Here is a 27,279-nt window from a genome sequence, read left to right as displayed (position 1 = left end):
AAACGTGTTTGATAGGAGGAAATATTAACCTTCCACAGATTTTGGCTCCATTTTGATTCAAGACTCATTTTTAAAAAGGCGTATTAATTTTAATGTGTATTATGTTTGAAAGATTGTAACTCGAAAACTATCGATTTTACAAAAAATATGTCCAAGCAAAAGTTGTAGAAAATTGATTTCTGAATATTTCTACCAATTTTTCAAAAATTGGAAAATTAAACTTAAAATCAAGACATCAAATTTATGAAAATTTTTTAATTTTTTTTTTTTGGAAAATAGACGTAATTTGCAACCTTTTAAAAGTTATTCTGAGATGGAGCGACTTTTATGGATGGACTTCGTAGAACAGCGACTTTCATGATTTTTTCCAACTTCGGATTTTTCAAGTAATATATGAATTTGTAATGCAAATAACAATTCTTTATGTCATTTACAACAAAATTGGTCATGATAATGGTTTTTCTAAATGCAGTCGTTTTCGAGATATTCGGAGAAAAAGTGGGAATTGTTTTAATTTTTTATGTTAAACACGTCTTTTCCATATGTTACTTCAGTTGCTCCACTGTTTCTATAAAATTTCTAATAACTACATTTAATTTTCCACAACTTATCCAAATACATTTTTTTAATTCAACCTTTCGCGTTTGAGTTGTGGGTATTTTGAAAACTGTATTCGAAAAAACTGGACACGCCTATTAGTTAGTAACTTTTTACCGCGTGAGTAAACATAACAGAAATTTTGACTGAAAATAGTTGAAAGTATGTTGTTTATATCGGTAGAGTTTTACCAAAATAGATTAAGAGATTACAGTGGTAGGGTAAAGAACTAGTTTTAAGCAGTCTATGCGGATCACTGATTGTTTTACCTTATTCTAAGTGATTTGCTGACTAAGTAGTAGATATTAGCATATCAATCTTGTTGCTCACTTTAGTTCTTTAAGCTGTTATCACTGAAAGTCACTATTATTAGGCTAAACATCTGATTTTTCACAATAAAAATTGAGGCGCTGGTAACATTTTTTCATCAGTTGAAAAGTATTTTGATCACCGAGGTGCTTTCTTGAGCAGTTCTGAGTTTTACTGATGTATTGTAAAACTCAATCCATGACTTTCGTGCGTTACCACATACACCTACATACAACGGCCGTTTCAGAAAAACACACACACTACTGAAATTTACCACAAACGTCACCGAAAGATAATTCCAAGATTACTTTTCCAATTCGTCGTAAGTAAATAACCAGCATATACCGTTTTTGTTTTTGTTTAGGTCCAACCTAGGTTCGCTCTAGTTTCAATCGAACAGCTGAAAAAACGTTTGTTTTTTCACTCAGGTTAAACTTATAGCGTTTTTGTTTTTTAATCTGGGTTAGTTCCAACAGGACCACCGAATAAACAAACATTTTTGGGAGAATAAACAAACGTTTTCGGGTTGTCAGTGTATTGCTTGTAGCCGGGTTGTAACTGTGAAAATACCCAGTGCGAACCCGTCATCAGAAAAGTTCAACCCAAAGCGAAACTAGACTCAACCTGAGTGAAAAAACAAATATTTTGACAGCCGTTCGTTTGGAACTAGAGCGAATCTAGGTTGGACCTAAGCAAAAACAAAAACGGTATTATTTTCCTCTGGGTTGCACTTTTTAGACGGCGGGTTCGTTCTGGGTTTTTTCGCAGTTTCAACCACACTATAAGCAATATACTGACAACCCGAAAACGTTTGTTTATTCTCCCGAAAATGTTTGTTTATTCAGTGGTCGGGTTGGAACTAACCCAGGTTAAATAACAAAAATGGTTAATCGCACAGGAAGAATTAAGGACTAATTATATTTGAGTCCTTTTGGCTTTCGGTTAATGTCGTTTCGTTTTTAAAACGATCCAATAACCTTGTTTTATTGTCAACTAGACATTTTGCTTATAAACTACCGCGCAACGAACATCTATACTCCACACTTTTTCGAGGAACGGTGCAGCTACACCGCAAAAACGAAAATGCCATTAGTAGTTACTCAAGAAAACAATTAAGAAACTTTCGGAACAAGTAAATATTTTTTTCATCGGATAATCTTCGTTGTTTTTATCATTGGATTCACATTTTGAATATAAACTTTTTTGTAGTTAGCATCCCCGAAAAAAAGTCGAGAAGGGCATCGCGGGATAACTAATCGATTATCGAAGATATTCGGATTATTGGGCATTTTATATTTGAAATTGATGATTGAAGTGATCAGTGTTTACCAGCACTTCGAAATCATTACATTCAACCATATAAAGGACATTTAAAAACTATAATTTGTGCGATACGACCAATTGAATAATTACCCGTGCCATCCCGTTTTTTCATCACAGAAATGATGAAAATTTCGTTCCTTTAATGAAAATTTAAAGATTGTTAAGTCCTACCAAATTTACCGCTGAAGGAGATTTATGTTCATAAGAGGGATACTATCACTTTTTGGTTGAATAATTTTTAATCCATACTCACTATTTTGTCTCACAGACAAATCCAGCGGAAAATCTGCATCGACTGCACTATGCATTGTACAACAACTGAAACGTATGAAATATCGTCTTATCAGTTTAATATATTATTAGTATTTTGGCTCACCTGTAGGGTATTGAAAAAACGTGAAAAATAATCGACAATCTAGGATTAAAATCAATCTTAAACGAAGGCTGAAATTTTCCGATCCCACGCCGCTCGATATCTGATGCGAATTTTGTTTGACAGCTTTTTTTGCATGGATAATAAAGTGACCTGTCTAAGGGGTTTGCAACATCAATGATTACAACGCACCTTTGAAAAAACTTATTATTACATTACATACTGATTTTTTCTGATTACCGTTAATTTTTGTCAATCACGCTGTTGTGATTACTAAAAATTAATAATCATTACCAATTAAGTTTATCAATGATATTGTACTGATTACGGTTCGTTCTTGAGTTGGTTACGTGTTTAAGACGTAAATGATTACAAAAGTAATCAGTAATTACTACGTACTTATATACCGTACTGGAATCCCCTTGGGCATCTCCGTTCGTGCCGTTCGCGCAGTAGGTTATTGTAAACATCTGAAAGAGGCGAAACAACGAATCATAAAATTTGTTTTCCTAGTAGTTTCATGAAAATCATAAGATATCAACGTCGCTGACTACATTATTAAAAAATCTGTTTTTTTTTTTCGTTGAATATTTGTGTCAGACTACTTGTATTGAATATGATTCCCATAATAAATTTGTTTTAAATCATTGCTTTAGTTTGATTATTTCGCCTTTTTCAAATGTTTCTTGCGTTAAAAGCGCATACCACTACACCGTGTATGTACACGAAACAGTGTGGTCAAAGCAAATAACATTGAAAAACATCGTTGGATCATTGAAGCTTCGTGAGTTGCGTCGAAAATTGTTGAAAAAATTGTCTTTTCGATTGTTTCAATAAAGAAAAATTATTTATAGACATACATTTTGCTAGAAACTACTGAACCACGTTTTCACCATTGTAGGTTTCAGTTAATTTTAAACTTATTATTCTTATTTCTAGAAACGAAACAGTGTTTTGGCAACACGATAGTTCATACATTTCGGAGTGCTGAAAAAGTTCCAACAGTTCAGATTTTATTTTTCAAGTCATTATAAAATAATAAGAACTCTGGATAGTAACAAAAGTTTAGATTATATAAAAATGTATAATGAATAAAATGGTATGTGATAAGTGAGTGACTTTTAGAAATGCTGTAATCAGTGCTCAAAATGTGATTAATTGCTTAGTAGCGAGGTGGTGGTTTCCTTCAGCAGCTGAAAAAATGTATGTTTTTTAACAACAATTTTTAATTCTTCATATTTCTTGTAGGAAACTAATTAAATTGTGTTTGTATAAATTATATCTACGGCAAAGTGATTCAAGATGATGTTCTTATCAAAAGATTTTGAAAATATGGATAAAAAAGTGCATTTTTGACTCATTTATTTTCAACTGATTAAAATAGAAAACACTGCTTAACTCGTTCCTTACCCTATCTTTGGAAGAAGAAAAAGCGCACAAAAAATTCTTCGCAATTTTTTCGAAAATCCAAATGCTTGTGATCGATAGAGCGGTAATTAACTCGAAATCAAACATTCGACCGTATCCCAAGTAATCAGACGTTCAAGAAGCATTAGACTACCAAGCAGTAGGATGGTAGCGGCAAGAGACGTGGCTCCACACACGCAAAGTATGCCAGGATGGTAGCTGCCACCTACCGTATACCTATATCAAGGGAGGTAATAATGTAATGAACGGCTGACTCATTTTACGTCACTCATAGATTGTTTGCGAAACAACGAATTTTCAGCAACATATTCTTTGTACATTCTCAGGAACTGAAAATCTTGAGGTGGCAACATAGTATTCCTGTTCCGGCATTGGTCTGGTCAATACAGAACAATTTTGTGAACAACTTCCTTCCGTGAGTTTTAGCCACTGTGTTTTGTTTGTCACTCCAGTTCGGTGCCATCCGAGCTTTATACACGTGCAGTCCACAACATGTCATTGTTTTTGGCACAATATAAACCGAAAATTTAACCTGTTTTGGCCACATCCTGAATCGAACTATTGGGTTGTACTTGAATGCGCAACTACCAGGCCATTCGTCGGATCTGTGGTGCTGCGTTTCCTACCGCTGTCATCATTCCGTTTGGTAATCTGAAGCTTCTTGAACGTCTGATCTCAAGTAATCACGGTACGGTTGAGTGTTCGGTTCTGAGCTGTGTACTGCTCCGTCGGTGAGAAGCATTTGGCTTTTCGAAGAAAGTACCCAACGCTTTTTGCGTACTTTCTCTTGTTCTAAAGATATCACTGTAATCTCTTAATTTATATTGGTAAAACATCGATAGAGTTAACATAAACAACATACTCTCAACTATTTTTAGTCAAAATTTCTGTTACGTTTACTCGCGCGGTAAAAAGTTATTAGTTAGTAACTTCTTAGTTAGTAGTTCCACTGTGTTTTTTCGAATACAGTTTTTAAAATACCCACAATTCAAAAGCGAAAGGTTGAATCAATAAGGTGTATTCGGATAAGTTGTAGCAAATTAAATGTTAAAAAATTTATAAAATTTAGGAATTTTATTAATATTAAAATAAATCTAACTTTTTTTGTGAATATCTCGAAAACGGCTACATTTAGAAAAATAATTATTATGACCAATTTTGTTGTAAATGACATAAAGAATTGTTATTTGTAGTTGTGGTTGGAAAAAAAATCATGAAAGACGTTGTTCTACGAAGTCCGTCTTTGAAAGTTGCTCCTTCTCAGAATAACTTTTAAAAGATTGCAAATTACTTCTATTTTTTCCAAAAAAAATCATTTTCCCGCTTGTCAAAACAAACCCATTGCTATGAACGGTTGTCGGTGTTCCCACGAATAGTCCGACAAGTTAGGTGAAAGTCGAACCCGGTTGACACTTGGCTGAAAACTCGTTCTAGCCCGACGATGGTCCCGTTTGTTGTAAAATTTGTCCATCGCAACGGTACTTGGAGCAACATTCTGCTACGAAGAGATCGTGGTTGAACTCATAGACTAATATGGTTGAGAAGCCATGGGCAATCGGCCCTCGCAATTAGGATATCAGCAACAAGGATTGCTCGGCACAGATTTCTCCTGGTTGCTAGCGTCTCCAGCCTCCAATCTAATTAGCATCAGGCGCGCTTCATATCTTGGTAGATGGAGCGGGTTGTTCCATGGCAGGCGACGGAGGGCGAATTGAGTGAATCTGCGTTGTATTTTCTCTAACCGATCAACGCCGTTGCGATAATAGGCATTGCAGACAGCCGAGCAATATTCCAGCGTTGAATGGACAAGCGCACTGTACAAATTCTTCAAGCAGTGTATACCGGTGAAGTTTTTCGCAGTTCTCATGATTAGGCTAAGGCTGCGGGATGCTTTAGCAACGATGTAGCTAAGGTGCTGCTTGTAGGTGAGCTGTGAGTCAAGGAGAACTCCCAAGTCCTTTTTCAATGGAATTTAAGATGCGTTCCAAGCTTTCCTTTTTGTTTGTAATAATGAGTAGCTCATCAGCAAAGGCGAGTATAAATGGTAGTTTCAGTGATCGTATATTAATTATGTTGATTTCCAAAATTTCCTTGCAGACTTTTTCGAATATGCTTTGCATTGAATATCAAAGAGATATGGCGGTAGGGGACAACCCTCCTTTCCTCTTTTTAACCTCATCCGACATTTGATCTAACCATACTCTAATGAGGAGAAACTTCAAGGTGGACAAAAAAGTGATTTTAGAAACATTTGTTGCATAATAAAATTATACTTTTTCAATCAGTATCATTTTCTTTTTGTTCTGTAACTCAAGCGTTCAGGATATTCACAATGTATCATGCGCCTCCATTGAGTCGCATTCCCATACGAATCTCAGATTAAGTTTTTTCAAAAAAGTTCCATAGGCTACACATGTATGAGCAGTGCAGTGAAGTTTTGGATCGACAGGACTACACTATGGTGTATATGGTTAAACTCTGAGCCTGTGACCGATAGCGATGCTTCTTTGTCAGTAGGCTGCATGATCGCAGCTACATGGCAGCACAATCTCGTTGTTCTTCCGCCATTTCTATACACTTTTAGTCTTCTAATTGCAACTCTTTGTCCAGTCAACTTAACGTCAATGGTGTATGACGTATTCGTATTACTGGGGTGTAGAATAAAATGTTTAGAGAAGGTCATTCCAGCGGAGGTTTATGGTACACAATACCGTGAACCCCCACTGGTATGACCTTCTTTAATCTGAATATCTTCTACACTAAGTAAACTTTTTGTATATTTGTATATGTGTCCCACATTTAGATTTTTGCAATGTGCCCAGGAAATTTACCATTAGGTACATGCAGAATATTTTGAGTGTTTAGTGTTTATTTTCGTCAAAGCAAAACAATACATTCATGAGTGCATGCCTTGCGCGTATGTGTCAATGAATAGAGTTACCGAATACAGTAGGATTTTGAATTTGGAAACAAATGTGTGTCGCCCATGTTGCCAAAATCGAGGCATGCCAAAATCAAACCATGCCAAATTCGAAATCCAACTGTATTCAGATTGAAAATGAACCCACTAGTATGAACGAGGTACCATTTATATTAGCAGCATGCTTAACAAAATTTTATTAAAACAGAATGAATTCTTATGACTATCACACACGTACATTTTCCTGAACAATATAAGACACAGTTGTAAAGAATTCATTAGCTTACGCAATTGCTAAATAATTTTCAAACTATTCCGTACTTTAGTGAACCATCGTAGGAGACAGCGTGTAGGAATATTTTCGAAAATTGATCCAACCATCTGATAACGTGGCGGATAGGGTCGAGCAGTCGGTGCAATAAATATCAGACATTCACCTCTGGGAATGTTGTACCTCGGTTGCACTACTGGGAAATGAGGTGCAATTTATTTTACAGTCATGCTCAACAACCACTTTTCATGTGCGCGACAAATATGGTCAATGCTGCGGTCGCTAAAGTCTACCGTCATTTCTGACGTATACATTTATTTTAATTAACTCACTTAAATGTATTATTAAATAAAATGTAAAACGATAATCATATGCATATGCACACTCTGTACTGCATGGTGATATGCAAATTAACCTTTTGCATCTTTCTCAATGATCGCTAGCACCCTACATGCGTATTACGATAACATCGGTAGCAATTGCCGCTGTCTGGTTTCAGCAATAATGCATGCAAAAATTATCACTTTCGTCGCTCATAAGCATATTCATTTTCCACTGTACAACCCGTGAGCGTTTACCATTTGCCATTTGCTGCCTCTAGCAGATAGCGTTTTCGAAGCTGATCAACAATGGTATTATTAATCATACGATGCTTCAAGATAGTCAGACTTTACATCATAATCTGCAGTTGGAACTATCAATATTATTTTTCAAAATACATATCAATCTCGCTACAGGTGTCCATTAGCATCGAGAAACTATTCTTTATTCTTCGTTTATTTTATGTTTCCTGTCACGCACGATTATTCCAGTAAAACATAAATAAATCTTAATTAATTTTATGGATAGATGATTTTTTAAATGCATGGCTCAACAGTTTAGTTGAAAATCATTACGACAATAAACTAAAACAGATTGAATACTATTTGTTGAATTTTGAAATGTCTAAATCCAAAAAGCAAAATCTTGGGTATAAAGATAAACGTCTTTAACGCTAGATACACCAGCTGTTTAGTCATTCTGACTGGTACAGACTGATGCCAATAAGATAAAAATATATTTCTTTTGACGTAGGACTACGTCTTTCAGCAAGGTAGCTGGGATAGGGTGTAATTCCAAAAACTCGAAAAATGCGAGCGTCACGAAAAATGATAGTTTTTGAGCGCCAATAGCTTAGCAGTTTTCTGATCAATTTTCAATATTTTTGCACCAATCGATCGAAAAACTACAATGTATACAGCCCTAAGGGTTGTACGAAAGGGTGACGTGGGACTATATCAGATCATTCGATTAAAGACTAATGTAAACTGCATTTCTGGCATATGAATGTTTATAAGAATCTGTGAGTGCCATTGTTTAAGTGAATGTTTAAAAGAGAAGAGCGAAATATTCAGATTCAATTCTTCATTGAATGCAATGGTGGCTTTGAAAATACGTGGACGAGGGTTCATAAGTACAACGCCTGCAACCATTGAGACATAGAGATTTCTTTTAAAAATCACTTGTGTGCATCATAAATATTGAAATAGTAATGAATGACCAGCCCAGATTATTGTATTAAATATGATTATGCGTAGCTTGACATGTTTCAATAATCTTACTTTAACTGGCTTGTGACCTTTAAAAGGGCCATTGGTTACAAATAACATTAAAGCCAAAGCACGTTCATCGCAAATCTGACGTGCCATTCGAATGTCCTTCTCTTTTGACATGAATGGAAAAAGGCACGTAAGTTAGCGGCGTCGATTCACTGTCTTTTGCTCCGAGAAAGTTTTACCAATTTACTTTCACAGCTTACCGCTTGTTACATAGCAGAAAATATGGCACATACGCAAAAATTTCTGTTTTATTTGTATGAGAATTTTTATCCTCCTACCACCACAGGGGTGAGGGGTCTCAAACCATCATAAAATAAATTCACGCCTCCAAAAACCCCCACATGTTAAATTTGGTTCCATTTGCTTGATTAGTTCTAGAGTTATGAGGAAATTTGTATTTTATTTGTATGGAACCCCCCCCCACCCCCAACCCCTCTTAGAAAGGGAAGGGGTCTCAGTACACCATAGAAAAAATTCTTACCTCCAAACACCTCCACATGTCAAATTTGCTTCCAGTTGCTTGATTAGTTCTAGAGTTTTGAGGAAATTTATATTTCATTTGTATGGGAGCCCCCCGGCCCTCTTAGAAGGGGAAGAGGTCTCAGTACCCCATGGAAAAAAATCCTGCCTTCTGAAACCCCCACATGCCAAATTTGGTCCCATTTGCTTGATAAGTTCTCGAGTATTGAGGAAATTTGTGTTTCATTTATATGGGAGCCCCCCCTTACGCCGTCCATAAAATTGGTCTCTCGCTCCCTCCATAAGTTTTTTTAGTCTTGACCTTGAAATGCGGTCATACATATATAGTAATATTTTTTTGAAACGATGGTTCTACAATTGATGAAGGGACGGTAGGGGAAAGAAATGAAAATGTTTGGTGAAGGTGGGGAAGAGCGGAAAGGAAGGGGGGGGGGGGTATTGGTAGCTATGCTTGACAAGTAGTCATTTTGACTCCTACCTTTTGTCCAATGCTGGAGGGTGCATGAGTCGAACCAAGCTGTAATCTAAGATTATAACCGGATTCGAACCCACAACACCCGCCAGGGCATGTGGTTCGCTGGTACTTGTACCTTTGAACCATAGAGGCGCTGGACAAAAGGAGACCGCAAAATCCACTTCTCAAGGATAGCGACGCGTTTGGTTGGGTTATCGACACATATTGTGCCGCTTCCTACATCAATTGCAGATTACCACCGAGCGAGAAGTTTTAATCTAACTACCTACTAAGTAGTAGGTAAGTAAACAGTAAAGTAAAGAAAGTAAACAGTAGTTAGATTAAAATTAGAAGCTGAATTTTCTCGTCGGAGCACTCAAAATTCCATCCCTGGTTTGTTGATACTGGCACAGGATGATAAAACGTATCAACAGCAGCAGCAACATCAAAGGTCGCGGCCAGCGAATTCTAAACCGAAGAAGAAAACGGTCGAATTACCTGATGTCCTTCTGGAGCAGAAACAGAAGGAGGATCAAAACCGTGCACGTCCTCATACTCTACAGAATCAAAAACAAGGAAGATCTAAACAACAGCACCTGACTGACGTAACAAAAGCTATGGGTAACCTACAGCTAACGGGACTTAGCGATGGCCATCCTGATCTCAGCAAGAAATTGCGCAAATTACGGAAGAAAATTCGTGAAATCGAAGTAATTGAAGAACGGTTACGATCGAACGATTGTCCGCGTCCAGACAAAGATCAGATTGAAAAGGCTAAGCGGAAACCAAAAATCTTAAAGGAGATTGAAGAATTGGAACGAAGTATGCCTAAATGATGACAAGCCGCAGCAACTGGTGCGACAGTCTACGCTGCCACCGCTGCTGCTCTTAACTCCAGCACCACATTTACCACTCAAGTTTCCGTCGCTTTCAATGCGAAGAGGAAAGAGTGACATTCGCCTTGTACAAAGAGATACGCTGCATACAAAAAGAAACCCAGCTAGAGAAACTATTAGGGGCGCGTAATTTTACTCTAATGTGGAATAATTTTACAATTTGTTTCTTTTCCTTCAAGTATAACTAATCTTTCAATTAGATTAGTGTTTCGACAGTTTAGTTTCCTGATTATATAGTTCAAAAGTTTTCCTCTGATTAAGGAATAACCTGTAGCCTTTCTGGAAATGGTTTTATTTTTGCCGCATTAAAAAAAAACTATCAATGTTTTAATCAATTGTAAATGTAATTTTATTGATAAATTTATGTAAGAAACAATTTATCTAGGCAGCAAAGTTTAGCCAGCATATACAAGTACAGAATATAGTTCGGAACACTATTTAGCGCAGCGTCGTATTTTAAACAGGGTGTTCTTGCAACACCACAGATAAACTCTAGCACAGTAGTCCCGCCATAAAACAGCTAATCATCAAGCTCGAAACTCATTTTGTTAACCATTCAATTTTATATTTTGTTCATTATAGAACAGATTCAGCCAACCATTTGCCAGTCACTGTAGTTTCCAGAAAAAAAACTTCCATCTTTCTCATTAAGTAAACCTGTTGGCTAATTGTGTACCAACAAACTCAATTTATTAACTCTATACAAGCGAAAAGCACGTTGACCTACAATGACCGTGTGTTGAGTAAATGAATGAGTAGTAAATAAAATGGCGCTGTGCTTCTTTAAAAGGATACTAAATCCACTAGAAGCACATATATTATTTCTATGTTAATTTTTTTTTTTGTTTTTTAGTTAATATTAAATTTAATCTTAATATTTTGATCTGCTCTCAACCAATTAAATTTTGTTTTTTTGTTTAGTGTATGGTTGAGTGTTGAGTGTCCATTACCAGGGGGCTCAAGAGAGCTTTTTGGTGTGGGGGAGAGCGGAGGGTTAATTAGAAAAAAAAAAAAAAAAAAAATTGAAAACAAAAATCTACACCACTAGAATAAACGGCTACAAACCGATTAATGTTTAAAATGATTGTTGACAGCAAACAAACAAAAAAAGCATACCTAATTGTGAACGTAAGTGAATGATGGCAGTCAAAATAAATGATCTAAAATCAATACTTGTTGACTAAAGATGTTTGAAAAATTACTTTGCGTAGGTCAATGGTTTTTAGGCACTACATCGAAGCTCTTTTGTTTTCTTCGAAAAATTGATCATCAGCTGGGTTCCTAGTTTTTTTTTTTTCATATTTAAGATAACCGGTTCGATGTAACTGATATTTTCTTTCTTCTCAATCTTTTTTTTAAGCAAAACAAGCGGCTGCTTGGAGCGCCCCTTCGAGGGGGCGCCATTTCGCCTACATTAAAAAAAACTGTAGTATTAAATAAATAAGTGGTTAAAATTAAACTTTCTTCCTTCTCCTTCAGCAGCATAGAACCGGGATGGCCAGTGGTGTATCTAGAGTTACTGTTCGCTGTATTGTGTCCTGGGCTATTTGCCACCAATTCGTTGAGCATCTCGACCCGAGCAAATCGGGTTCGACCTGGGGTGACAACGAAAATCACTCGAAACGAGAATCGCCATGTCACCTCTGGTCGAGCCATCTATTGTGTTGGGTCTCTCTATTCCTAAAGGCACTCATACACGTACGAACATGTTGGCCGTAAATGTTGGTGTTCGGTCAACACTCTCGCCTGTGTAAGTGTGTATGAGCGCCACGATCCAAGCAGGCAAAAGAAGTTGTTGGGCTTGTCGCTCGAACTGAATGACCCGCCAACATGTTACTCATTTCCAACCCAACATATGTGTACGTGTATGGGGCCCTTAAGGCCGATGAAGGTCTAAAAGAGAACATATTCACTGCACGGTCATCCGGTATTCTTGCGACGTGACCGACCCATCGTACTCTCCCAACTTTCGACGAGTGTACTTCGAGAATCATTCCAAATAGTGCCTGCAGTGCATGGTTCATACGCTTACGCCATTCTTTGCTTTTCGTTTGCGCTCCACATCCTCCTGATGAACATTTATTCGCGACAAAACACAACAATCAAAACACTCAGATAAACTTGGTGGAGAAGTGCCATTGATGTTAAATTATTTAAAAAAAATTCAGGAGAGATTTTCGAATCTCTTCAGAATCCGCAATCTACAGATTCATCTTCGATGAAGTAGCAAGGTATGAGGACGAAGTTTTGAAGTAACAGGAAATATGAACTGAACTTTTTAGTTTTTGAAGGTTTATCATTCTAATAGTGGGTTTCAAGAAAGCCTAAGCCCGCACTTATGTGGGCCAATTTCCTCACACACGCGTACTCGTTCCAATGAACACGCCGGCATAAGCATTCCTTTCGGACTGCCGCTTTTGTTTATTCATACACTGCAACGACTTTTGCGAGTGCGTATTCAGCTAACAGCCACGGTCAGAGCGACGCTCGTCATTGCAGCCTGAGCAATTAGCCGGAACATAACTGTTCGATTGGCGGTAGATAAAAACAATCAAATCTCTGTTTCCATGAATGATTCTGACCTATAAAAACACACATGCTAATTTTTTGTTCTTTTTATTGATTTTATCATATTAGTTACTTAGGTGCACCATTTGAACTATGAAAGTTAGAAGTGTCCGGTATTAGGAGCTGTCCGACGCTAGGCGACTTCCCCCTAAACAATTTTGTTAAAGTATAAAACCCCCCCTATCTTTCAACCGAGTTTATCTTTAAACATTGAATCTAGTCCAATTTGAAATCCTGAAAGTGGAACGACATAGAAAAGTGGGCGGTAATGCTTTCCTTTTGCCAGATTGTATCGATTGTTTCGAATAAATAAACCGTTTTTCCAAAATAAAATATTTAATGAATTAACACCATTTTTGGTTAGGCCCTTTACAAAAGCAGTCGAGATCTTAAAAAAATGACATCTTTTCTTAAACGTAACAGCTATGCAAAGTTTTAGCTAAATCAAAAATGACAAATTAAAATCGATTTGCGAATCGATCGAACTCCGTGGAATCACTCTATGGCCGGTTTAGCGGATATAGAGTGCCTAAGACCCATAAAACATTTTTGTTTAAGAATAGTTTATTCAACTATTTTACAGCTAATTCCCGTGGAACAAATGCTTGATAAGCTATTATACAACCAAAATGTTACTTGGGGAGTGTCGTAAACAGTATCACCGTGAACAGAGAATCAGAACAGATTCAGGATTCTTGTATTACCTTCATAAATTTAAATCAGGGAACAATAAACAATGAATAAAGTAGATTTTTCTATTACAAGTGAAACTAATGATAACATGTAAATAAGTCCTTTAACACAGACAAATAAAATACCATTTAAAAAATAGTATAGAAAAAACGATCGGTATTTGAAATCTTTCATTCTAACCTTTTATAAACTGTCGCGACGTCACTGACTTACATCAGGTAAAGATACTCGGTATTGCATTGTTTGCACTTAAATTTTTTGTAATTCATTATGTCCAATTGTATTAATGAAAAATTGTTTTAAATAAATTCTAAGTTGACTCATTCTACTCTAGCACCATATTTTCCATCTTCATTAATAAGTCACACATAATATTCCCAAATGTAATTATAAGCAGGTATGAAAGAGAATTTCATGCGATACCAGCAAATACCCTGAAAAGGTGTGAAGCAATAATGAGTCATCCTCTACAAATACTTTTGTACAATTATATTAAGCTTCGTTGCAATTCTGTGCAGGAAACATTGAGACTTACATTGCTATGAAAAATGAATCAACGAGACGTGCTCAATCAAAACAGTTTGCGAAAAAGGCAAAAACAACATTTTCCTCGTCTCATTGCACGTTAGAGCATACACAGGCAGTTCTCTACCATTACCGGTATCTTGTAATCATCAGGAATTATAAATTATCCACGGTCCAACAAATATGCGTTCTTCCTTAGGTTGCGAAACCATATTTATGCTTGCTTATGCTTACACACCATGCACATGACCGAACTTGTACCGAGCGCACCTTCCTTAGTACCAACAGTTTCCCGCTTTGGAAGGATGATTACGATGTAAGGTCCCGCGCAAGCTGCAACGGCGATGTAGAATATGCAAGCCCCTATCAGCTACTTACTGCCCGCACTACCAAACCGAAACCAGATGAAATCGACCGACAACGCAACGTGGGTAAGAAGTAAAACTCGACACTAACCATAAAAAGTGAAGATTAATTAAAACGTTGAAAAATAAAACCTCACTATAAATTGCAGACTATCATGCGTTCGCATACAAAGTTTTCACATTATTATCTCAATTACTTTTGAGGTAATTTACGACAGCCAGAGAATACTAGAAGATGAATTGCAAATATAAATACATTCATTTAAGGGGGCATAGTACTTTTTCAATTTAAAAAAATCGAAATTTTTTTTATTGATTATTTCGAAAGATTAACATTTTGACCATATGTGTTTCAAGTCATTTCGATGAATTCCAAAAATTGACAAAGTTACAGCTATTTGTACCGCGCATGTCTGGAGCGATTACACAGCGAATAAAAACTTCAATGTCGTTTTTCTCGAAACCAGGTTTTAAAAGTCGGTACCATAAATATCTCAAGAACGGCTGAAGCAATTCTCATGATTCTTTTTTTGTTTCAAAGCTAACAAAATTATCTAGTGTTTGACCCATCCTTTTTTCGATATTACAATTTTTGTATTTTTAAGAAATGTTTAAAGTCAATTTTTTCGGCTAAAAACCTTACTTTTATGTTTGAATGTCCGCCATTTTGTTATGCGTTCGAATTTTAAAAAAAGGATGGGTCAAACACGAAATAATTTAATATTCTTTCATGTCGTTTTGGAATTTTTCAATTCGGATAAGCCCCCCAGCGCCAATCCATGGTACCGCAAATCATGTTTTTTCCGAATGATCATGTTCAAGGAGCCGTAGGGGAGAGGGGAAGAGGTTCACATATGCAAACAAAACTGCAAATATTAGTATAAAGTGCAATGTTTAGCAAGCAATAAACCCGAATCGATTCGCTTTTCGCGTTATCGAGAAAAAAATATTTGAAATAAGGCAAAGAATATGGTGTAAAAAGTACTATGCCCCCTTAACACAAAATATATAAGTATATGCACATTTTTGAGTGAAACGGTAGTCAGATTACAAAATTTACATTGTTACGACAAAAATAAGTTTTAACTTTTATACTAGGGCTTAAAAGTTTTATAACTACAAAAACTACAAAAATACGTAGGGTGATGGAGCCACTTTGTCATACGTAAACACGATCCGCACTTTATTTCGAGTTTTCTACACTTCTAGACGAATTCTACACTTCTTTTCGCATGTTGCATGTCTAAAACTTGACCCTTCTGGACTCCGAAATAGCTATCGAAGGTCCCACTGACCAAAAAAATTCTTTTTGTCGAGTAATAAAATACGCGTGTGTCTCGTTCGGTAATCTTTTTACTATGACTTGTTACAGAGTGTTGGTATAAAGTAAGTAGTATAAAAAGCTCTTTAGTAGTTACATCACAAATTACATTTACCTACTAGAATAGAAGTAAAGTCAGTTTCGGGTTGTGTGAGCTGTTTGCGCAATATTCTCCGGCTCGTTGAAATGATGCCTTTCAAGAACCATCAGCATCCTCAACACCTTCGTTTTCCAGTGCTAATAAACAGACTTTCTTGACTGCTCGTTTGGCTGTTCCGTGTTGCGTCTGTAAACCAATTACTCGCGTAATACCATCGGAGCCTGGATACAAATCAGTTATACGACCCAGGACCCACTGAAGAGGAGAAGCATTGTCATCGACAATCAACACGAGTGCCTCGACTTTAAATTGGGTGATCTTGAAGTCCTTCTGGCGTCGCTGGAGTTCGTGCAGATAATCCTTCAACCAGATGCTCCAGAATCTCTTTTTCAAATCCTGCACAAAGTGCTACCATGATAAGCATCAAGAGGGAGTATGTTGATAAGAAGGTTCAGGAACTGCATCAAAGCACGCCCAATTAGGAAATGCGCAGGAGTAATGGCATAGATTTCATTCGGGTCAGCTGATAAGGGTCTAAGTGGACACGAATTGAGTATCACCTCAATCTGGACCAGCACAGTGCAAAGTTCTTCATGGGAAAGCTTGTGTTCAGCAAAGCAAAGCAAAGTCTTGGGCATAACCGTCTTGAGACAATACCCTTCTTTATCGACAGACTTCGCAGCCGGCTGTTAGAGTACAGAACAGTTACGGGGCTAGTGCAACAATCCTACTGACTCTATCTAGCAGCACCGCCTAAACGAGATTCGAACATACGACGATTGGCTTGTTAGACCAGCATTGTACCTCGAAGCTAACTGGGCGGGCTAGCTGGTTCAGCAAGGACGCTCTTAAGGTGAAATTTCACAGATTTTACCCCGGCTTCCCAAATGCCACCGAAATGCCGGCTCCGGGGTGGAATAAAGTGTGCTGTGAATTACGAGTTAGCTCAAATTTTGAAAAGACACGCGAAGTCCAATCCAGTTTCTGCAAACACTGGTGCTAGTTTAACTCGGTAGTCAGGAAGTTCACCCGTCAGTTGGGAAGCTCGTCGAGGCGCCATTCGGAAACATGGCACACATTGGTGTATCAACTGACGAATGCTGCCCTTCACACGCAATGGCCACTATCGTTGCCTAACAATTCCTGGAAGACCTCGCTGCCCAACGTGCATATTCGTACAATAACGATGGCGCAACAAAATTTTAGTGAAAGGGTGTTTTTGAGGGAGTAACGCTTTCATATGGAATGTCAGCATGTTTCAAACGACCGTCAACACAGATAATACCGTCGGTCGAATCAATAAACGGATTCAAATTCCGCATGGAATGATTCAACTGTTTGGAACCCTTTAAAAGTCGCCGTTAAGCATCGAACACTTCGTTTTGAACTAGTCATATCATCAGCTTAGTAGCTCGCTGATTTTCAGCAGCAGTCAACAGATCTCTAGTTAGTTTCTTCTTGCCACTTTTGACGTACCGTCAACCAGGGATACTTGCAACACTTTTGAACTTTGACTTAGTATAACTTTCGAAGTGTACCGTTTAGGTCCAAGTGTAACTAGCCAAAACTTGTATGGTGGTCGGTACTTTTGATTTATGATTATGAGAAAAAATGTCAACTAAATGAATCTGTAGAATGAACCGAAAATAGGGGTGTCGCAGGGGTACCCAGTAAACGGGGTTACTTGCAACGCTTTTCTGATTTTGCGTTTCTTATGATTTTAAATTTGATTTCAAACCGCGAATGTCTATTTTTAGATATTTTTAGTGTATTTGTAGTAAAACAAGAGAGTATCATGGGAGGCATGTTTTGTTTCCCAATTTCGTCTATCGCTTTTTTAAAGATATGCGGTGAAAATGCAGCATGCTGGCGAACTCGAAATTTCCGTTTCAAGGCACGTGGAATTTTTCACAATTTTAATTTTTCTGGAGATGGCAGTAGACAAAATAACATCATATACAGTGTGACATATATGTATTCGAACAAAAACAAAGTCATATATTTCTGTAAATAAAGGCTGAATTTCGAATTTTACTTTTAGAAGTTGTTTACCCATAGGTACAGAACGCAACAAACAATCATTACTCTATTGAACCGTCTTTATCCTGGATAACACACTTCAAACGCTTTTTAAAGTGGTTACATGCGGCACGCACTACTTCCATCGGAATTTCATCCCATATCTTGTTGATAACTAACTTAAATTCATTCAATTAAAAATTTATAATCCTTGAGCTTCTGCTGCATGTACCCCATTTACTTCCTTTTTCGATATTGAATCCGTCGGATTGGCTTTGCACCACGTCTTCACAAGATTTGCAGTGTGGCTGGAGTTCCATCCTGTTGAAATCAAATTTTGTTCTAAGACTATTTCCAGATAGTATTTTGCATTAACTTTCACACCCTTGTCAATAAATACAAAAGGAAGTTTCTCTTTCTTTGAAATGCCTCCTCATACCTTGACCATTGATGAATTTTAGTATCGATCATTTTGATCATGATGCGGTGTTTGGAGAACAAACAACTTCTCATCAGAATAGATCACTTCTGAAACACCGTGCCGACAGTGCAGCAGTTTGCATCTTTCCTGCCGTTTTTGTTTTGTTGCTTCCGTTAAACCATGGATTTAACCTTTTTTGAATGCTTTCATATCCAGATCCATTTGCAACATTCGACGAAGAGCTGAACTGCCATTTTCCGAGTATACCGGTCGCAACAGCGATGAATTCATTCTCGAACAACCTTTTAGACCTTTGCAGTTTTAACACTTCCCGTCAACAGATCCCGTCTCGAAAAATCTTTTTAGGGTATAGCATTAGCATTAGCATTAGCTTTAGCATATGAGGCTGCACACATCATAGGTGGCTATATAATCGCATTATATACCTGGCTACGTCCGAACAACCGTAGGGGAAATAGGTATGAATGTTAGTGTAGCATCTATTGTTGAAAGTGCAGGGAACTCAAACTACCTTCATAGATGTTACAGGAAACCAGAGCATATCGTGCTAGCAGGGCGAGGCAAACAATAAGGATCATAAGGAAGATTTATTCAATAATAAACTGTATATAGTATATATTGAGTATATATGGGTAAAAATAGAACAATCTCACCAGCAATCCGTCGCGTGAAATACAATTGCGTCATTTGAATCTCCATCAGTGCATCTAATATGCAATAATTAATATAATTTTTTCTTCTGATATCCATGTGTATTATATAAACTTGTTACGGCCAAAGTTTTAATTGTACAGTAGGGGGTGCATGATGAGCTAAAACGAAACAAATAATTAAAATAACATATTAGGTTTGCCTGCTACCAAGGTCGGGTGGCTCAGCCGTCTGCGCAAGTTGACCCGTCTGCGTCTCAGTTTTGAGGTGTGGCATCTGGGAACCACGCAGCATCGCACCCCCTAGCTTAGCTACTCAATAGAGTATTACCGGGTATGGCCGCGTGGAGGCACTAGGTAGGAGCTTGGGCTGGCAAAAGTTATATTGGCCGCTTTCTCGTTTGCCTTCCCTATTTCATACCCTCGAAAAATCTTTTTAGTGTATAGTACACAAATCCTCTTTTTATTCCATGATGTTTGAGGTCACGAAAAATTGTGCTGCATGTAGCACCGTTTAGTAATTTTTTATCAACGACTGTATCTCAAGCTCTGGTACGTGGACACCGACCGAGACACAATACGAAAATGAAACTACGTCAAGTAAGACTAAAGACATGATTCCACAACAACAAACTAAATCGAAATGTAAGTGTTATTCGATCAGATTGGATCTATTTTTGTGTGATTAGTGATCAACTAGAACAAGTGGCTTCTATCTTAAACTGCAGCTGCATTCTTGGAAACACTTTTCGCGTGCCGTAGTAAATTTTGAAAGGGAATCGCCCAAACAAAATGAAGAAGAGTAAAAAGTCACATGTCATGTCCTGTCCTAGATTTTCACGTATAAATATCGGTTAGCTGTTGTATTTTCCGCACTCTATTTCCAACTCTTGACCATCGCAAATAAAGGTAACTCTCCGTTTTGATACAAAATTTAGCGGATTTTGAGTGCCTTGTCGCCTCTGTAACCTACAGTCTCTGTAGGTATACTGCCCCCTCCGGCCTCAACGAAACCAAGGGCTCTATGTGTTGATTCGTACCGCACCAACTATGGCCTTCATGGACTTATTCGCCAGATGGCGCTGAAATATGATCGAAGGGAAAATGAATTTTCTTTTTAGTGAATGTTGTGTGTAATTGTGAAATGTATGTAATTATGCCATGTACTACATGTTGCCTTTGTATTATTAAAAGATACTGGGTTTTTATGTCGCTTTGAGCAACAAGGTGCTTGAGGTGACTTATCCCAGTGAAATATGTAATACATATCTTCAATTATCAGATGACAAATAAATAAATAACTCAAAAATATGCGTAAAATTACTTCTATTTTACTTATAATTCGCATATAAAGGCTTTAATATATGAATTTTTCTATGAATGAATCAAGTCTTCTACAGTTTAAACTTACTAGGTTCTCATTGATTCACAAGTAAACTTTACAGAAATGTTAGAAATAGCGGCATCTGCTAGAATGGATAACTTAAAAACTATACTGCCGGTGGAAGCATGTTACATTTTATCATTTTCGACATTTTGTTGTCAAACGTTATAATTATATATGTATTATTATAATATGAATCGAAAACATGGTGTTTATATTAGAAAACCTCGAAAAAATTTGAAGACAATTTATCCCACTGGAAAAATGGACGCATATTTGTCTCGCTGCATATACCATTTCACATAAAATGTTTTCAAGTTGTATACAAAATTTAGTAAAGTTTTTCAACATTATCTCAAAGAGGGACAAATAATAACATCAAAACTAAATAATTTGAGAAAAATCACTTTTTCAACTTTGAGTGCAATTTTCTCATTTTCGTGTTTTGTAACGTGGGATAGATATGCTTCCAGCGGCAGTATACAAATTCAAGGAAAATAAACGGCGGTATCATGCGACTGCTGCTGTGGTGAAAAATAACGTTTATATGTGTTAAGAAGCCCGATCCTTGAGCCGCGGTAGTGAATCGTGAAGCATGGAGCGACTACAATCATATAACATAATGCTTCGCTGCATCGCGGCTTTGATCAGAAGAACGAAAGCAGTAAACGCAAGTTGCATGCATTTTAACTCGTTGCGAAAGGAAGGAGTTTATTTATTACATGCAAGATACGCGGTCGAATTCATTTAACGAATAAATTATTACACCGATCGGGCCAACGATTAGCTTGTCACGAGTGTCTGTATAAAACTCAATAGCAGAACAAGCAAGAGATGAATAGATAACGAATGAATAAACTTTTGCAGGGTTTGCTGAAGGTTCACTTTAATGGACGGAGCAGGAACACCTTGATGATCATCCACTGTTGAAACTAGGGAACTTATTGATTCACCTATCAGTAGCGAAATGCTGTGATTATTTCGTGTTTAAATATGGAGTAAACCACAGCTGTTTCGTGTTTAAATATGGAGTTCGCCATCTGGCAATAAAAAACATTTTGCTAAATCAACATTTCGAATTTTTTTACCCCGTAAGTTTTTTTTACTACCGAAATGAAATGCTTCTAACTTTATCAATTCTTGACCGATTTCGGATCTTGGACCGTCAACAGATTGCAAAATTGGTCTATTTTTCGAGTACGAGACATACCAGGCATGGGACCACGTCTGGTTCCCGTAAATCCGGATCTCCGAGACAATGATCCAGATTCAAGACAAATTTGTACAATTGTCAATAAAACCACACAATATTGGTATCCAAATTCATGAAATCACTGCAGGAGTTGATGTTTATCCATTTTGAGTCCATTTAACGAGTAGTCTTCGGAATGGCCACTCCGGAGCAGGTTAACCAAACTTTGCAAACCAAACGGTATTTCGGAAATAATACAACAATTTAAATTTCGAAGGATTGAAGTTTTTTTTATTTTAGGTGTGTTTAAATATTTAGTGTACTTGATTCGTTTTTAACAGCGAAATACTATTAATTGAGTAGTGCCTATAATCCCTGAAACTAAAACATATTTAGTTATAGAACATTATTAAAATATTACACTGAATTACAATCGAAAAAAAATAAACTTAGCTAATATTTCAGCTAAAGCACTTCTTCATTTTAGATTGACTAGCTAATACGCTTTTTCATTATTTGAGCACCCGCAGAAAATACCACATTAATTCATTTATCGAAGTTGAGATCACGTTAAATTAAACTCGCCATACCTTTCTTAAATAGACGCCAATGACTACTGAAATAGGCGCATAAAGTGCCATTTCCAGAATCATCTGCTACCTCCACTGCTAGCAGCCTCACGTGATAATGCCAAACTCTCCGCAGTGCAGTTTCCACTGTTTTCCGCGAACTTGGCTCTTTGGGCATAGATTTCGTTTACGATATTGATCACAAATGGATGCACAAATTTGCCATGAGTGGAATCGAAAAACTCCTGATGCTTCAATGGACAATTGTCACGTTTTTCATACTCGAAAGCTTGCAGCACCATATCGAGCCGGTCCAAATCCTTGACAAACTTGGCCTCGTCCGTTTTGCCTTCTTCGTATTCCTGCAAAAAAGAAATTGTTGTTTGTTTTTCATTAAATAATTAATTATTAATTTATTACTCATCAATCTCATCAATTACTGTCAATCCATATAACCGAAAATTATTTAAATTTCACATGTTTTGGTATCGCTATTGAGCAAGCTATATACTTATATATCCATTCTGTTACGAAATTTTCAGTTTTCGCGCTAGAGCTAAGGAACGGAAATTGGTTATAATTTGTCCTGAACGAGAAAACTCATTACATCCCTCGAGCCAGTACCAGTCCTATAACTTACCCTAGCATAAAGCTCTGTCGATGATAATACAATAGGAGAAGGCGTAGAATAAATACATTTTCGTATTGACAAAAACATTGCACTATTGTTGGTGAGGCTTATCGTTTGTATGCACAGGCTGATTGTTTCCTAATGTCACTACCAAACGTCGTAACGCTGCGAGCGCATATTAATTTCCAAGAACCATTTATACTGTAAAACTAAGAACCTATTTATGGCAGTTCAACTGCGAGTTTTAAAATTCGGTAATGTCTGATAATACTCAAAATATTTAGAAAAACCTCGTCATTACTCATCTACTCTGTCATTACAGCAGCGATAAAATTCTCGAAAACGTGTTAAGATTTTTGTAGCGACAAGTCGCAGACGCCTTATTCCAAGCAATCGCATTGAACAAATGTCGGAAGAATGACAAAGAATAAGTCTTTTTTTACACGGGGGTTACGTGGCGCGTAACAAGCCATATAAAAACTGCGTTATTTCAATAATCGTCATAAAAACGCTTGATCCAAAAATTATAAAAATAAGCATTCTAAATAAAAAGACCCGGATAACCGGGTTCGAACCTATATATAATCTCAGATTATAGCTTGGTTCGACTCATGCACCTTCCAGCATTGGACAAAAGGTAGGAGTCAAAATGACTACTTATCAAGCGTAGCTACCAATATCCCCTCCCCCCCCTCCTTTCCTTTCCGCTCTTCCCTTCCTCCGCCAAAATTTTCATTTCTTTCCCCTACCGTCCCTTCATCAATTGTAGAACCATCGTTTCAAAAAATATTAATATATATGTATGATCGCATTTCAAGATCAAGACTAAAAACTTGAGATTAGTCTAAAAATTCTTTGTATCAAATCAATTATCTGTGGGTTTTACAGTCTAAAGAATTTGAAAAAAGAGTGCACGGAGTGTTAACATTTCTAGCACAAAACAAAAATGGAAGTACAAATAATGTAGCTTCCAAAAACCGGCAAAAATATTTCAAATTTGGAATAATGTCATAGGAACTAGAAAACTTCACTGACACACTTTGCCCCGTGACCCCGACATCCACGAAACAAATAAATGAAACTGATGTTCTCTTATCTTCGCTTCACGCATGAAGCGACTTGTTTCATTTATTGAACAGAACCTTTCAAACAAGGTTCAATTGATGCTGGTGATTGTTTCAACAGACAACGAGTTAGGCACGACTTGTATTGTGCCGTGCATTTATATGAGTCCAACGAAATTCATATTTGAGTAATAATAATCCCGTACCTACTAATAAATTGAAAATAATGTTGTGAAACAAGGAGGGATACAGAGATGAGGCAATGACGAAAAGCTGGTGGTTAAAATTGCTAAATTACAACCGTATGTGGGAGACGCAGAAAAAAACCACGCTAATAATTCTCGCGTGGGAGTCTAAATAGGTGGAATCTCAGCAAAAAATGAATACATTAATTATAGCTTGTGTTACATTATATACAATATTACTTAATTTCAGTTCATTTGTATTAAGTCAGTATTTGATAGTAAACTACAAATGAAACTTTAAATGCGACCGTCATGATAAAGTCAAACTCGCTTAACCACCGCTGATTGAAGTCAACTTTGAGGTGAAGCGGTGCTAGTTCAGATGAAACCGAAGCTTCATTAGGTCATTATTGAGTGACGATTTGCAACTGAAAGTGACGTTGTCGGACATACTCTGCCCTGTCCTACCCAACAACAAAATTTCAAATTTCAATTACTATACAATATGTTTTCTGGATTGCTACGAAAATTTGCTTACAGTTTCGTTAATTTTTGTTTGCTCTACAATGCTTAGTTCGAGAATTGTTTAATTATTTATTTAAATAATAGTGGAGAAAATCGGAAATTTTCGCTTGAAGTTCTTTGGGGAATGGAAGTTCTCGCATGGTTTACATAGGGGGTAGTCCTATATGCCCGCATACCGGATTTATTATATCATTATTCCTTTTAAAGTGAAGAAAAACAATATCATAAGCAAGCAACAAAATTTGTGCTTCAAGGTTAATTTTGCAAGTAGATACATAGTACTTTGTGTACAAATTAGCTCAAATCGAAAACAGTCCGCTATGCTTGGACATGATAAATTGATATATTAAAATCTTTATCAACGGAAGAAAAAGATCCTAGACTTCAGCACAAATCTTGTGAGTCTAGTCTTTGCAAGTTTGCTGTATAACAGTTGAATAAAGTTTTATTCACATAAAATGTTTCGTGAAAGCGCTGGTAATGCATGCAAAAATGTACGCGCCAACTTTATTTACAAGGCATGATGGTAGGTTGACATCAAACTGATATTTTGCTGCAATTCTTTTCTGATTGTTTCTACTTTTGCATTTTATCTAGTTTTATTTCACATGCGAATCAAAGATACCATGAAATCTTTTAATTAAGTATTCTTCCATGCTCTCCGAATATTTTTATTAATCTTTGTACTATTAAAAAATCTTAGTATCCGGGCATGGAGGCTACTTTCCCCTACTATATTCGCCAAAATCTAGCCATACCAAATTCGAAATCCCGCTGTATTTGAAAAGCGGAGTATTAATTTACAAAATAAATGTTATCAGTATCACAATTCAGCTAACCAACTTTAAAATACGAAGTACAAATATATACCAAATAAATAAAATGACACCACCTCAAGTGATTTAAATCATATTCTCTATATCATATTTATATATACATTCTTATCAAAAATTATCATAGGTTACAATCTTAAGGGCCAAATGCTGCGTCAACGCATTCGTCAGCGTCAATGTAACCCATAGCAAAACTGTCAGAATAACGCTAACAAACGCATTGACGCAGCATTCTGTTTGGCCCTCTACGAGTATGCATAATGCCGCCAATCAGTGCAAATTATCAAATGCTACTCGTCGAAATGCAAGTCATTATCAAATGTGTATCACTGGAATACTAGCGATTAAAAACGTCTATCATCATTCGTACGTCTTTTTCCATGCTGCATGTTAGGTATTCGAAAATAAAAAATAACATGGTTATTACGCATAATAAAGCTTAATGCTCTCTTTTCATGGTAGCACAGATAACGTACTAGGAGGGATGCGGTTTCGGAGGGCTAACAGGTGGAACAGAATCGCCCAACTCAGTATTAAACAAATTATACTTAACCAACACTTGCGAAACAAGAAAATAGTATCGAATATCAGTAAAATTTCTAAATAATCTACTTACGTTGAAAAGTTCAAGCAGCTTGTCCTTGCATGGGCCAAGTAAATCCGCAATTTCCGACATGGCCGAAAATTCTCGAAGCAATTTTTCTTCCCTAGAAATTCCACAGTAAGGTGTAATGTCGCCCACGATACTTTCGGCAAGGTCATGTATCATCGCTAAAAATAAATTGCCCATTTATTGATTAAACATACCTATTAATAATGCTACGAGTTTATACCTAATTCCATAACACGGACCCGATCTAGCTCTAAGCTGCTATCTAGCAAAAATGACATCATTCCCATTCGGTACATATGACCAGATATACTTTCACAATCTTTAACATTTCGTAGAACCCATCCAGTGCGCTTCGTATGCTATGGATATGAAGAAAGTACATAATATGTAAATCGTTACATGCTTTGGAAATTATCAGCACGATCATATGACTAAAACAACAATAACAGCTGTTAGTGGCACAGTCATATTGTATATACCAGTGGGGTTTTCAGTTACATAACAGATAGCATATCTTAAACTTTTTTGCAATAGTCACTAAAATATCATAGCAGCTTCCTCGTACTTACCTTCAAGTTACCCACCAATTCCAAAAATTTTATATAATCACTGTATTTATTCGACTTTTCGTTTTTTTCTGGCTCCACCCCATTAACGACAGGTTCCACTCCATTTACGTGCGTTTCGCGAGACATCACTAGTTTCGTTAATTTCGAGCAGATCATACACGACTGTCTTCTTAACTTGGTGGATAACCTATAAATAGTAAGCATTTTTATGCTCTAATTTTGGCAGCATAAAAAAGGTCAGCATAATTAGCATCACTTTGGCAACCCAACATGCTGTCTGCTGTCCAACTGTCATGCTGTCAAAAAAATTGTACACTCTACCAGCAGAATACCCATTCGAAATGTATAATTTACTCGTAATTTTACTGAGTTCCCGCGTCAT

General features: G+C 36.8%; 2 protein-coding genes across 2 annotated transcripts; one reads left to right on the top strand and one right to left on the bottom strand.

Moving 5' to 3' along the window:
* Window positions 1-5,577: 5,577 nt before the first annotated feature.
* On the top strand, window positions 5,578-10,589 carry LOC128740190 (partner of Y14 and mago-like). The gene is made up of 2 exons (XM_053835719.1): window positions 5,578-5,698; window positions 10,090-10,589. The coding sequence occupies exons 1-2, from the start codon at window positions 5,578-5,580 to the stop codon at window positions 10,587-10,589; spliced, it is 621 nt and encodes a 206-aa protein (XP_053691694.1).
* An 11,614-nt stretch (window positions 10,590-22,203) lies between these two features.
* LOC128743348 (5'-deoxynucleotidase HDDC2) lies at window positions 22,204-27,132 on the bottom strand. The gene is made up of 4 exons (XM_053839901.1): window positions 26,898-27,132; window positions 26,549-26,687; window positions 26,332-26,486; window positions 22,204-22,839 (listed from the first exon to the last, which is right to left on the bottom strand). Exons 1-4 carry the CDS (start codon window positions 27,099-27,101, stop codon window positions 22,558-22,560), a joined length of 780 nt encoding a protein of 259 aa, XP_053695876.1. The 5' UTR covers window positions 27,102-27,132; the 3' UTR covers window positions 22,204-22,557.
* Between the last annotated feature and the right edge of the window lie 147 nt (window positions 27,133-27,279).

This window comes from Sabethes cyaneus, chromosome 3 (genome assembly GCF_943734655.1).
Source record: "Sabethes cyaneus chromosome 3, idSabCyanKW18_F2, whole genome shotgun sequence".
In the NCBI taxonomy this organism is placed as follows: Eukaryota; Metazoa; Arthropoda; class Insecta; order Diptera; family Culicidae; genus Sabethes; species Sabethes cyaneus.
This window is presented reverse-complemented; position numbering and strand designations above follow the sequence as displayed.